Source organism: Aethina tumida, chromosome 6 (genome assembly GCF_024364675.1).
Source record: "Aethina tumida isolate Nest 87 chromosome 6, icAetTumi1.1, whole genome shotgun sequence".
NCBI lineage: Eukaryota > Metazoa > Arthropoda > Insecta > Coleoptera > Nitidulidae > Aethina > Aethina tumida.
The window spans coordinates 10,900,339-10,915,097 of NC_065440.1; the positions used below are offsets into that span (position 1 = coordinate 10,900,339).

General features: G+C 28.4%; 2 protein-coding genes and 1 long non-coding RNA gene across 8 annotated transcripts in view; 1 reads left to right on the plus strand and 2 right to left on the minus strand.

Moving 5' to 3' along the window:
- The window catches only part of LOC109605682 (tyrosine-protein kinase transmembrane receptor Ror-like), a 72,253-nt gene that overhangs the window by 13,232 nt on the left and 44,262 nt on the right, over positions 1-14,759 (plus strand). The window lies entirely within an intron of this gene.
- The window catches only part of LOC109606353 (dual specificity protein kinase splA), a 36,436-nt gene that overhangs the window by 4,579 nt on the left and 17,098 nt on the right, over positions 1-14,759 (minus strand). For 2 of the 4 annotated variants that reach the window (XM_049968645.1, XM_049968643.1), the window contains exons 2-6: positions 13,294-13,478; positions 13,136-13,153; positions 4,750-4,838; positions 4,142-4,299; positions 24-665 (exon numbers count right to left, since the gene is read on the minus strand). In XM_049968645.1, coding sequence (XP_049824602.1) covers positions 24-665; positions 4,142-4,299; positions 4,750-4,838; positions 13,136-13,153; positions 13,294-13,358 — 972 coding nt within the window. In that variant the 5' untranslated portion in view covers positions 13,359-13,478. Of the gene's footprint in view, positions 1-23; positions 666-4,141; positions 4,300-4,749; positions 4,839-5,011; positions 5,239-13,135; positions 13,154-13,293; positions 13,479-14,759 lie in introns of those variants that run through there. The other 2 variants (XM_049968644.1, XM_049968646.1) reach the window with 2 other exon arrangements.
- On the minus strand, positions 7,042-9,874 carry LOC126265819 (uncharacterized). 2 transcript variants are annotated; one of them, XR_007548279.1, is made up of 3 exons: positions 9,833-9,874; positions 9,064-9,216; positions 7,042-7,064 (listed from the first exon to the last, which is right to left on the minus strand). It is a non-coding gene; the product is annotated as an uncharacterized LOC126265819 (long non-coding RNA). The 2 variants fall into 2 exon arrangements; XR_007548278.1 differs by lacking the exon at positions 7,042-7,064 and adding an exon at positions 8,697-8,757.

Here is a 14,759-nt window from a genome sequence, read left to right on the forward strand (position 1 = left end):
CGTGGGGCCGCGTGCGAACTGACCTGCGATATCGACTCTATGTCCTTCAGCAGCTCCTCCAAGTTGCCGCCGTTGCTGAAGGTGCTCTGACTCGGCGTGTTCGTGTACACCAGCCCGTTCTCGCTGGACGTGCCGAACGGCACGTTGTCCATCTTCACCAGCAGGTCCGTGGTCGTCTTCTCCATGCCGTGCAGCTCGGGACGTTCCAGCGCACTCTTCGGCACCAGCGTGATGTTCTGGTAGATGTTGTTGGCGGACGTGTTGACGATTTTCTTGCTGACGTAGTTTCGGTCGGCGTCCGAGTAGTACTGGCCCGGGTACAGTTGGTCGGTGCGCATCTCGTCGCAGCTCTTGCTGGTCTGGATGGGGGAGAAGAAGTGCCGGGGGGATCTGTCTTGGACCGGCAACGTACGGGACTTGGGGACGTTCTCGTAGATGGGGTAGCTCTGGTCCGGCTGGATTACGTTGTTGTCGTACCAGTTATCGTTGGGCAGTGAGTTGCGGGCCGATGTGCGGTCGGAGTTTTCGGTGCTGGGTTCCTCCGGCACCACCGACAGGTGGTCGAAGTCTTTGTGGATGTTTTTCAGGTTGGTTTTTTGGACGTTCTCCAAGTTTTGGGACGTTTCCACCTCCTCCGACTCCTCCGAGCAGGAGCTGCAACTTTCCTGCGTAACAATGTATCAACAACTTTAAAAAAAATTGAAAATTTTAGTTTTTCTCACAGACGAAACATTTTTGGTGGTTATTTTGCTTTTTAGTTTTTTGAAATTTAGATGGAAAAACTAAATATTATTGTTTTTGTGTTTTATTATAATTTATTTTATAGTACTTCTTTTGCTGCTTTCTTGTCGTAAATTATTCGTGAAAATCAAAAATTTATCATTCTTTCATTCATTTTGAGTGTACATTCTATAAGTTTATTATAAATAATAAATAAATACTGCAAAAACTCAATTAATAGTTGAGAGAAAAAAAAAAATATATTATTCTTGCCTTTATTTTAAAACTTGTTGGTTTCATAATTTAAGTATATTTTTGAATATTAAAAATTAAACAACAATAGTTATTTTGGCACCTTTTTGTCGTAAATTATTCTTGAAAATCAAAATTTGTCATTTATAACGAATATCTTAAACTAATTACAGTAAGAAATTAATTAATTACTGCGAAAAATTAATTAACAGTTTTTTCGTTACTTTTTTGTCATAAAATTTTTGTGGTTTTTAATGACTTCGTTGATTAAATTTATTTGTTTTATTTTGTTTTTGTTTAAATATATAAAAATAATCATAACAAAAAACTAATTGATGGTTTCCAATATTTTTCTTAATTCAATTTGTTAATTTTATTTAGCAAAAATTTAATTTTTTAATTAATTTATTTTAGCAAAAAAACTAATTAATTGTTATTTATTATTATTTATCTTAAATACAATTCAAAAACTAATATATATTTATTCTGCCCACTTTTGGTCATCGATATTTGTGTCCCAAAAATCTAAAGTTTGTTAGTCTCTAATTTTTTTAATTAAATTTATTGATGATATGATTAATTTTAATTAAATTAATTATTTTAATCATATAAATGTAATCATTACTAAATTTTTTTTAATATTTTAAATATCTAAAAAGAGTCACTGTAAAAAGTTAATTAATGATTATTTTGCCTCATTTTTTCTGTTAATTATTTGTGAAAACTAAAAATTTATTCATCTGTAAATATTTTTTTTTTAATTAAATTTATTATTGTTTTAAATAATTTCTTAAATTTCTAAAAATAATCACAAAAAAAACTAATTGAAGTTTATTTTGCTGAATTTTTGCAGCAAATTAATAATAAAAATCTAAACTTTGTTGGTTTCTTAATTTATTTTTTTATTTCAATTTATTAATGATTTGTTTATCTTTAAATATATAAAAATAATCACAAAAAAACTAATTAATTGATATTTCGCCGTCATTTTGCTGTGTATTAGTTTTGAAAACTAAAAGTTTGTTGGTCTCTAATATTTTTTCTAATAAAATTTATTCATATGATGTTTTAATATTTTAAATATCTAAAAAGAATCATTGTAAAAAGCTGATTAATGATTATTTTGCCGCATTTTTGCTGTAAATTATTTGTGAAAACTAAAATTTGTTGATCTTTAAATATTTTTTTTAATTAAATTTATTATTAAATTATTATCTTAAGCAATTTCTTATATATCTAAAAATAATAAGCACAGAAAAAACTAATTAAAGTGTATTTTGCTGAATTTTTGCCCTAAATCAATAATAAAAATCTAAAATTTGTTGGTTTCTTAATTTATTTTTTTTTATTTCAATTTATTGATGATTTGTTTATTTTTTAAATATATAAAAATAATCACAAAAAAAACTAATTAATTGATATTTTGCCGATGTTTTGCCGTGTATTAGTTTTGAAAACTAAAAGTTTGTTGGTTCTAATATTTTTTCTAACAAAATTTATTCATGTGTTTTTTTAAATATCTAAAAAGAATCATTGTAAAAAGCTGATTAATGATTATTTTGCCGCATTTTTCCATAAATTATTTGTGAAAACTAAAAATTTGTTGATATCTAAATATTTTTTTTTAATTAAATTTATTATTGTCATAAATAATTTCTTAAAAAAAAAATAAGCACAAAAAAACTAATTAAAGTTTATTTTGCTGAATTAATAATAAAAATCTAAACTTTATTGGTTTCTTAATTTATTTTTTTATCTAAATTTATTAATGATTTATTTATTTTTTTAAATATATAAAAATAATCACAAAAAAAACTAATTAATTGATATTTTGCCGCTGTTTTGCTGTGTATTAGTTTTGAAAACTAAATATTTGTTGGTCTCCAATATTTTTTCTAAGAAAATTTATTCATGTGTTTTTTAATATTTTAAATATCTAAAACGAATCATTGTAAAAAGCTAATTAATGATTATTTTGCCGCATTTTTGCTGTAAATTATTTGTGAAAATTAAAAATTTGTTGAACTCTAAATATATTTTTTAATTATTATATTTTTATTAATTATTGTTATAAATAATTTCTTAAATATCTAAAAATAAGCGCAAAAAAACTATTTTAAGATTTATTTCGCTGAATTTTTGCCGTAAATTAATAATAAAAATTTAAATTTTATTGGCTTCTTAATTTATTTTTTATTCCAATTTATTAATTATATGTTTATTTTTTAAATATATAAAAATAATCACAAAAAAAATAATTAATTGATATTTTGCCTCTATTTTGCTGTGTATTAGTTTTGAAAACTAAAAATTTGTTGATTTCTAAATATTTTTTTAATTAAATTTATTATTGTCTTAAATATCTAAAAATTAATACACAGAAAAAAAACTAGTTAATTTTATTTTGATGACTTTTTGACGCAAATTAATAATAAGTAATTTAAATATATATGATAATGTTTTTTTCTATTTAAATTTATACATATTTTCTTTATTTTCATAAATATCTTAAAATAGTTATTAGACAGAATTAATTTATTGCTTATTTTGCCTTTTTTTGTTGTATATTTGTTACGAAAACCAATAGTTTGTTGGTTTCTTTTTAAAGTTTCCTTCATGATTTGACATAAGAAATCAAAAAATAATATATTCTTTATTTCGCTGATTTTATGTCGTAAATTAATTTATTTAATCAAAAATTTTCCAATATTGTATTCGTTTTAAAGTTGAACTGTTTGGTAATTTATTTAATTGTTTAAAGATATAAAATTAATTACTTCAAATAATTAAACAGTGTTGATTTTGCCACTTTTATGTCGTAAATTTGTCATTATAACCATAAAGTTGTCACTCCTGTATTTGTTTTGAAATTTAATTGTTCCTTTGTTTATTTAATTGTTTAAATATCTTAAAATTAAATAGTGTTTATTTAGCTAGTTTGCCACTTTTCTATGCATCTTTAAATTGGATTGTTCCAAAATTTATTTAATTGTTTAGAAGTCTAAGATTAATTAAAATAATAATTTATTTTGCTTTTTTGTCTTGTGAAAACCAAAATTGTGCCACCAGTATTTATTTGGAATTTGATTATTTCATAATTCATTTAATTTTTTAACAGCAAAAAAATTGATTAGTGATTATTTTGCCTCCCAAATCACCAATGATTTACCGTATCACTGCTGCTGCTGCACGTGGTCGACGACGACGAAAACTCAATTTTCTTTTCCTTCAGCAACTTGTCGAGCTTATCGTACTCATCCCTGAGGCACCAGATCTCCTTTTTCAGCATCTCGTTCTCCCGTTTCAGCTTCTTTATGTCCGACTGTCCTGCAACCATCGTCATTATTAAATGCCGAGACGTTTGGCAACCAAGCCTGGCCGTGTCAAACGGTTATTAATGTCAGTGAGTGTGCTGGCCTAAATCCAGAAATAAAATCAGCAAATTTTCGCCAAAATCGGACGAATTTTTCACGACCTTGGCACCGATTTTCGGTCCCGACTATCCAGGTCACGTTTGAGTTATTAGTTTTGATGTTAATCAAGTGGAGTTAACGTCCCAATTTTTGACGTTATTTTTAGTTAACGAAATATATTTTTCACGGTTAAATTCTTTGATGTTTGGGACGTTCCTTCGGTTCCGTTGCTTTGTCGGATTTACGACTTTGTTTTGCGTTATTTTAACTTATCAAATGCCCAAAGTATTTTAAGCCTCCGACGCAAACACCGACCACATAAAATAAACAAGCCAAGCCAGGTACGAACACTATGGCAACAAACCTCTTTCGATTTCTGCGTTGATGTTGATGGTTTTCAGTCTTAGCTCCTCGTTCTCGTACAGCATGCCCCGCGACGACTTCCGGTCCAATCTACGAACAACAGACAAACCGTTTTACACCCGAGGTGACCAACAACAACAAAGTATAAAGAGGTCGCAGAAATTCCAGCTCAAAATAAAAACAAAATAAAAACATCGTGTTACTCAGCCAAAACTCAAAAGCACTGAAGGAACGTGGGGCCCCGACGAAAACACCGGACTTACAGTTCCTCGTCCTCCCAACAAAAAACACCCTCCATTTTTTCGACAAACTGAGAGCAGTTTTTATGTTGTGCGGAGGTTAAAATTAGAGCGGAACGGGAGACGCCGACTTGGGAGCAGCCCGGCACTGAGACGCGTGGAGGGAATCTCTCGACGTTTTCGTCGGTCACGGCGCCGTCGATCGGTTCCGCCAAAGGGATAAAGGCACTTTCGGTTTCGTGCGAATTCGATTTTTACTTTTTGTGCTTTCGCAGTTTGCGTCGCAGACGATTGTTCGGCATCATGAAGTCCATCGGGTTGGAGTCCTGCTCGTAGTTCGCCATTGGGTGTTTGTTTTGTTTTGTTTTGTTGTTGGTGGTAGCACGCACGTTCTGTGACTGAAGTCGAGTGGTTTGGCGGTGTTTATTTTTAATCGGACTCGTATGAGTTAGGGCCGCGTGCCGTTTTCGTTTCACGTTTTTGTCGGTTGTCCGTGCGTTTTTAATTATTTACTTGTCGACGGTTGGATGTGGGATGATTAAAAATAGGTTTTTGGTGGTCGAAACTTTTCAGTGCCTCGATGGAGGGTTTGCTAATTTTTTTCTTACATTGAATTATATTGTTTGTGAACTTTCACCACCCAATACTGATTATAAAACAGTTATTTTATTTGAATTTTTAATGAAGAAACTAAGAAACTACATAAACTAAACATTTACAAAGACCTCAATTTTTCAAAGAGATCTAGAAGAACAAGAATTACTAGAAAAAACATAAATTTTTCTTTAAACTTTCTTATTTGATATATCAAGGTCTATAAAAAACTTCATTATTGGACAGAACTTGAAAAGGTCTGTCATTTGAGTACCAACATGGATAAGGAAATATTTCATTTTGTTTAGTAATTAAGAAAACTATGAAGTGTCTACAATTTTGATTTAAACTTCCTTAGTCGATCCTCTAAGAATTATGAAGACCTTAATTATTGGATAGGGCTTAAAAAGACCTGTAATTTAAGTACCAATATTTCTAACAAACTATTTCAGTTGATTTAGTTGTTTAAGAAATACCACGAATAACAGAATTTATTCTCTAAACTTTCTTAATTGATATTCTAAGGACTATAAAAAACTTAATTATTGGATAGAGTTTGAAAAGATCTGTCATTTGAGTACCAACATGGATAGGGAAACATTCCATTTTGTTTAATAATTAAGAAAACTGTAACGTGTCTACAATTTCGTTTTAAACTTCCTTATTCGATACTCTAAAAATTATGAAGACCTTAATTATTGGATAAGACTTGAAAAGACTTGTAATTTAAGTACCAATATATCTAAAAAACTATTCCATTTGATTCAGTTGTTTAAGAATTACCACGAAAAACAAAATTTATTCTCTAAACTTTCTTAATTGATACTCTAAGGACTATAAAAAACTTAATTATTGGATAGAACTTGAAAAGATCTGTCATTTGAGTACCAACATGGATAGGGAAATATTTCATTTTGTGTAGTAATTAAGAAAACTGTAAAGTGTCTACAATTTTGTTTTAAACTTCCTTATTCAATACTCTAAAATTTATGAAGACTAGTTATTGGATAGGGCTTGAAAAGACATGCAATTTAAGTACCAATATATGTAACAAACTATGTCATTTGATTTAGTTGTTTAAGAATTATCACAAAAAAACAGCATTTGTTCCCTAAACTTTCTTAATTGATACTCTAAGGACTATAGAAAATTTAATTATTGGATAGTACATGAAAAGATCTGTCATTTGAGTACCAACATAGATAGGTAAATATTTCATTTTGTTTAGTAATTAGGAAAATTGTCTAGTATCTACAATTTTGTTTTACACTTCCTTATTCAATACTCTAAAAATTATGACCTTAATTATTGGATAGGGCTTGAAAAGACCTGTAATTTAAGTACCAATATATCTAACAAACTATTCCATCTGATTCAACTATTTAAGAATTATTACTTAAAACAGAACTTATTCTTTAAACTTTCTTAACTGATACTCTAAGGACTGTAAAAAACTTAATTATTGGATAGAGCTTGAAAAGATCTGTCATTTGAGCACCAACATGGATAGGGAAATATTTCATTTTGTTTAGTAATTAAGAAAATTGTAAAGTGTCTACAATTTTGTTTTAAACTTCCTTATTCGATACTCTAAAAGTTATGTAGATCTTAATTATTGGATAGGGCTTGAAAAGACCTGTAATTTAAGTACCAATATATCTAACAAACTATTTCATTTGATTCAGTTGTTTAAGAATTACCACAAAAAAACAGAATTTATTCTCTAAACTTTCTTGATTGATTCTCTAAGGACCATAAAAAACTTAATTATTGGATAGTGCCTGAAAAGATCTGTCATTTGAGTACCAACATGGATAGAGAAATATTTCATTTTGTTTAGTAATTAAAAAAACTGTAAAATGTCTACAATTTTGTTTTAAACTTCCTTTTTCGACACTCTAAAAGTTATGAAGATCTTAATTATTGGATAAGGCTTGAAAAGATCTGTAATTTAAGTACCAATATATCTAACAAACTATTTCATTTGATTCAGTTGTTTAAGAATTACCACAAAAAAACAGAATTTATTCTCTAAACTTTCTTGATTGATACTCTAAGGACTATAAAAAAACTTAATTATTGGATAGTGCCTGAAAAGATCTGTCATTTGAGTACCAACATGGATAGAGAAATATTTCATTTTGTTTAGTAATTAAAAAAACTGTAAAATGTCTACAATTTTGTTTTAAACTTCCTTTTTCGACACTCTAAAAGTTATGAAGATCTTAATTATTGGATAGAGCTTGAAAAGATCTGTCATTTGAGCACCAACATGGATAGGGAAATATTTCATTTTGTTTAGTAATTAAGAAAACTGTAAAGTGTCTACAATTTTGTTTTAAACTTCCTTTTTCGATACTCTAAAAGTTATGTAGATCTTAATTATTGGATAGGGCTTGAAAAGACCTGTAATTTAAGTACCAATATTTCTAACAAACTATTTCATTTGATTCAGTTGTTTAAGAATTACCACAAAAAAACAGAATTTATTCTCTAAACTTTTTTGATTGATACTCTAAGGACTATAAAAAACTTAATAATTGGATAGAGCTTGAAAAGATCTGTCATTTGAGCACCAACATGGATAGGGAAATATTTCATTTTGTTTAGTACTTAAGAAAACTGTAAAGTGTCTACAATTTTGTTTTAAACTTCCTTTTTCGATACTCTAAAAGTTATGAAGATCTTAATTATTGGATAAAGCTTGAAAAGACCTGTAATTTAAGTACCAATATATCTAACAAACTATTTCATTTGATTCAGTTGTTTAAGAATTACCACAAAAAAAACAGAATTTATTCTCTAAACTTTCTTGATTGATACTCTAAGGACTACAAAAAACTAATTATTGGATAGAGCTTGAAAAGACCTGTCATTTGAGCACCAACATGGATAGGAAAATATTTCATTTTGTTTAGTAATTAAAAAAACTGTAAAGTGTCTACAATTTTGTTTTAAACTTCCTTATTCGATACTCTAAAAGTTATGAAGATCTTAATTATTGGATAAGGCTTGAAAAGACTTGTAATTTAAGTACCAATATATCTAACAATCTATTTCATTTGATTCAGTTGTTTAAGAATTACCACAAAAAACAGAATTTATTCTCTAAACTTTCTTGATTGATACTCTAAGGACTATAAAAAACTTAATTATTGGATAGAGCTTGAAAAGATCTGTCATTTGAGCACCAACATGGATAGGAAAATATTTCATTTTGTTTAGTAATTAAGAAAACTGTAAAGTGTCTACAATTTTGTTTTAAACTTTCTTATTCGATACTCTAAAAGTTATGAAGATCTTAATTATTGGATAAGGCTTGAAAAGACCTATAATTTAAGTACCAATATATCTAACAAACTATTTCATTTGATTCAGTTGTTTAAGAATTACCACAAAAAACAGAATTTATTCTCCAAACTTTCTTGATTGATACTCTAAGGACTATAAAAAACTAATTATTGGATAGAGCTTGAAAAGACCTGTCATTTGAGCACCAACATGGATAGGGAAATATTTCATTTTGTTTAGTAATTAAGAAAACTGTAAAGTGTCTACAATTTTGTTTTAAACTTTCTTATTCGATACTCTAAAAGTTATGAAGATCTTAATTATTGGATAAGGCTTGAAAAGACCTATAATTTAAGTACCAATATATCTAACAAACTATTTCATTTGATTCAGTTGTTTAAGAATTACCACAAAAAACAGAATTTATTCTCTAAACTTTCTTGATTGATACTCTAAGGACTATAAGAAACTTAATTATTGGATAGAGCTTGAAAAGATCTGTCATTTGAGCACCAACATGGATAGGGAAATACTTCATATTGTTTAGTAATTAAAAAAACTGTAAAGTGTCTACAATTTTGTTTTAAACTTCCTTTTTCGATACTCTAAAAGTTATGAAGATCTTAATTATTGGATAGGGCTTGAAAAGTCCTGTAATTTAAGTACCAATATATCTAACAAACTATTTCATTTGATTCAGTTGTTTAAGAATTACCACAAAAAAAAACAGAATTTATTCTCTAAACTTTCTTGATTGATACTCTAAGGACTATAAAAAACTAATTATTGGATAGAGCTTGAAAAGACCTGTCATTTGAGCACCAACATGGATAGGGAAACATTCCATTTTGTTTAATAATTAAGAAAACTGTAACGTGTCTACAATTTCGTTTTAAACTTCCTTATTCGATACTCTAAAAATTATGAAGATCTTAATTATTGGATAAGGCTTGAAAAGACCTGTAATTTAAGTACCAATATATCTAACAATCTATTTCATTTGATTCAGTTGTTTAAGAATTACCACAAAAAACAGAATTTATTCTCTAAACTTTCTTGATTGATACTCTAAGGACTATAAAAAACTTAATTATTGGATAGAGCTTGAAAAGATCTGTCATTTGAACACCAACATGGATAGGGAAATATTTCATTTTGTTTAGTAATTAAGAAAACTGTAAAGTGTCTACAATTTTGTTTTAAACTTCCTTTTTCGATACTCTAAAAGTTATGTAGATCTTAATTATTGGATAGGGCTTGAAAAGACCTGTAATTTAAGTACCAATATTTCTAACAAACTATTTCATTTGATTCAGTTGTTTAAGAATTACCACAAAAAACAGAATTTATTCTCTAAACTTTCTTGATTGATACTCTAAGGACTATAAAAAACTTTATTATTGGATAGAGCTTGAAAAGATCTGTCATTTGAGCACCAACATGGATAGGGAAATACTTCATATTGTTTAGTAATTAAAAAAACTGTAAAGTGTGTACAATTTTGTTTTAAACTTCCTTTTTCGATACTCTAAAAGTTATGAAGATCTTAATTATTGGATAAGGCTTGAAAAGACCTGTAATTTAAGTACCAATATATCTAACAATCTATTTCATTTGATTCAGTTGTTTAAGAATTACCACAAAAAACAGAATTTATTCTCTAAACTTTCTTGATTGATACTCTAAGGACTATAAAAAACTTAATTATTGGATAGAGCTTGAAAAGATCTGTCATTTGAGCACCAACATGGATAGGGAAATATTTCATTTTGTTTAGTAATTAAGAAAACTGTAAAGTGTCTACAATTTTGTTTTAAACTTCCTTTTTCGATACTCTAAAAGTTATGTAGATCTTAATTATTAGATAGGGCTTGAAAAGACCTGTAATTTAAGTACCAATATTTCTAACAAACTATTTCATTTGATTCAGTTGTTTAAGAATTACCACAAAAAAACAGAATTTATTCTCTAAACTTTCTTGATTGATACTCTAAGGACTATAAAAAACTTAATTATTGGATAGAGCTTGAAAAGATCTGTCATTTGAGCACCAACATGGATAGGGAAATATTTCATTTTGTTTAGTAATTAAGAAAACTGTAAAGTGTCTACAATTTTGTTTTAAACTTCCTTTTTCGATACTCTAAAAGTTATGTAGATCTTAATTATTGGATAGGGCTTGAAAAGACCTGTAATTTAAGTACCAATATTTCTAACAAACTATTTCATTTGATTCAGTTGTTTAAGAATTACCACAAAAAAACAGAATTTATTCTCTAAACTTTTTTGATTGATACTCTAAGGACTATAAAAAACTTAATAATTGGATAGAGCTTGAAAAGATCTGTCATTTGAGCACCAACATGGATAGGGAAATATTTCATTTTGTTTAGTAATTAAGAAAACTGTAAAGTGTCTACAATTTTGTTTTAAACTTCCTTTTTCGATACTCTAAAAGTTATGAAGATCTTAATTATTGGATAAGGCTTGAAAAGTTCTGTAATTTAAGTACCAATATATCTAACAAATTATTTCAGTTGATTCAGTTGTTTAAGAATTACCACAAAAAAACAGAATTTATTCTCCAAACTTTCTTGATTGATACTCTAAGGACTATAAAAAACTAATTATTGGATAGAGCTTGAAAAGACCTGTCATTTGAGCACCAACATGGATAGGGAAATATTTCATTTTGTTTAGTAATTAAGAAAACTGTAAAGTGTCTACAATTTTGTTTTAAACTTTCTTATTCGATACTCTAAAAGTTATGAAGATCTTAATTATTGGATAAGGCTTGAAAAGACCTATAATTTAAGTACCAATATATCTAACAAACTATTTCATTTGATTCAGTTGTTTAAGAATTACCACAAAAAACAGAATTTATTCTCTAAACTTTCTTGATTGATACTCTAAGGACTATAAAAAACTTTATTATTGGATAGAGCTTGAAAAGATCTGTCATTTGAGCACCAACATGGATAGGGAAATATTTCATTTTGTTTAGTAATTAAAAAAACTGTAAAGTGTCTACAATTTTGTTTTAAACTTCCTTATTCGATACTCTAAAAGTTATGAAGATCTTAATTATTGGATAAGGCTTGAAAAGACCTGTAATTTAAGTACCAATATATCTAACAATCTATTTCATTTGATTCAGTTGTTTAAGAATTACCACAAAAAACAGAATTTATTCTCTAAACTTTCTTGATTGATACTCTAAGGACTATAAAAAACTTAATTATTGGATAGAGCTTGAAAAGATCTGTCATTTGAGCACCAACATGGATAGGGAAATATTTCATTTTGTTTAGTAATTAAGAAAACTGTAAAGTGTCTACAATTTTGTTTTAAACATCCTTTTTCGATACTCTAAAAGTTATGAAGATCTTAATTATTGGATAAAGCTTGAAAAGACCTGTAGTTTAAGTACCAATATATCTAACAAACTATTTCATTTGATTCAGTTGTTTAAGAATTACCACAAAAAAACAGAATTTATTCTCTAAACTTTCTTGATTGATACTCTAAGGACTACAAAAAACTAATTATTGGATAGAGCTTGAAAAGACCTGTCATTTGAGCACCAACATGGATAGGGAAATATTTCATTTTGTTTAGTAATTAAGAAAACTGTAAAGTGTCTACAATTTTGTTTTAAACTTCCTTATCCGGTACTCTGAAAGTTATGTAGATCTTAATTATTGGATAAGGCTTGAAAAGTCCTGTAATTTAAGTACCAATATATCTAACAAACTATTTCATTTGATTCAGTTGTTTAAGAATTACCACAGAAAACAGAATTTACTCTCTAAACTTTCTTAATTGATACTCTAAGGACTATAAAAAACTTAATTATTGGATAGTGCCTGAAAAGATCTATTATTTAAGTACCAACATGGGTAAGGAAATATTTCATTTTTATTAGATATTAGGAAAAATTTCTAAGAATCCACAATTTTACTGTATATTTGAAAGCCTTGAAATAAAACTTGAAAAGATCTGTCATTTGAGTACCAACATCAACGGCGAATTACTTCATGTGCCACCACAATCTTGAAAAAACTGAAAAATGCACAAAAAATAAGGACATGCGTCGAATCCCCATAGAATATTCGAAAGCACAGAAAACAACCAATAAAAAAATATCCAAATTCCAAACTAACAAACAAGTCAAAACAAGCAGAAACATGCCCGTCCTTGTTTAACTCAATTCTACCCTCTTTTAATCGTGAATTTAAACCGGCAAAAACCCACACTGACCTGTTAAATCTGGAATCCCTGCAAAAGACCAACAAAACGATACGGAATTAGTACAATTAAACATTAATAAACGTGCCGAATGATTAAATGAAGTCCGATGGTTGGGATGATGTTAGATTTTAATGAGGTGATGTGATCCTTGGTGAGGCCGTCGTTACCTTCGGTTTGGTTTGACGTTGTTGTCGCGTCTGCGCGTGCGCAGCATGTTGGTCGACTTCGACATCTCGGCTACCTGGCTTCAAGTCACCCACGTCGATTTCAACGATAACAAATCGGGCACGGCGGTGGCAGTGACATATCGATGTTTGGCGGCCACACGCGGCGACCACGATCCAAACCAGACCTGGAAAACGGGAACCAAATAAACTGGCTGTCCGGTTGTGCAAGATTTTTTGTTTTCAGTCAACGGATATTTGTTTAGTTTCCACGAATAGTGGCGATAAATTTCAATTGCAACAGGAAATCGTTACGTTTCGATTTATCGCACGTCGGGAATTTGTAATACGTTTTGTAAATTGGTCGATTGTCGGAACGAGAATTCCAAAACTGTTTTACAATGTTTCGAATGTTTCGGCGAAGTTAATTAACACTTTTAATGTACTGAGAGGGAACATTTACTCCATATATTTCATAGTAAAAAATTTATCAGATAATTATTATATCTTATTCAAAGATAATTTAAAAATTATAAATATCACAAGTTGTACAGGATGATTCACTTAACTTATTCGTTAGAAGTTTATTAAAAACTGGAAAAGGTATTGATTTATAACTAGAACTACTTTTCTAATTTATTTTGAACAAAGTTACATTTCCGGTTTTGCCGGAAGTGACATCTACTTTGTTATTTTTAATAAAGCACCCTATATATTTTTGGAGTTTTAAATTCTACATATAATTACAAGTAAAATGGTTATAACATATCCTATACCTAAACACAGGTTTTAAAATATTAATTTTTTTCCAAAAATTTTGACCACCATTTTGTCACCAAAAACTATTGGGTTTTGGTATGGAGCATGGTATAGCCATTTTATTTGTTATATACATGTAGAATTTAAACATCAAAAAATATTATGGAAAATAATAAAGTTGATGTCACTACAATAATGGTAAATATCTCAAAGTTTATCAGATTTTTCGTTATATCTTGGTTAAAAATAATTTAAATATCATAAATTAAATATTTTTGAAATAATATATTAACCATACTTTTATCTTGGGGTATTAGCATGGATACCTATAAAGAATATTATTTTCCATATATTTCATTGACCACAATATTAAGTATCTCAAATTTTATTAAAAATTTCGTTATATCTTACGTAAAAGTAATTTAAATACATCATGAACTATATTTTTTGAATAATACGTTGATAATACTTTTACCATGGTAACATTAGCATGGTCACCTATGAAACTTACTATTTTCCACATGTTTCATAGACAATAATGGTAAATATCTCAAAATTTAACAGATTTTTCGTTATTTCTTGGTTAAAGATAATTTAAATATATCATAAATTATATATTCTTGAAATAATACGTTAATAATACTTTTGTCATGGTGGCTTTAGCATGCGTGCCGATGAAAAATACTATTATCCATATATTTCATTGACCA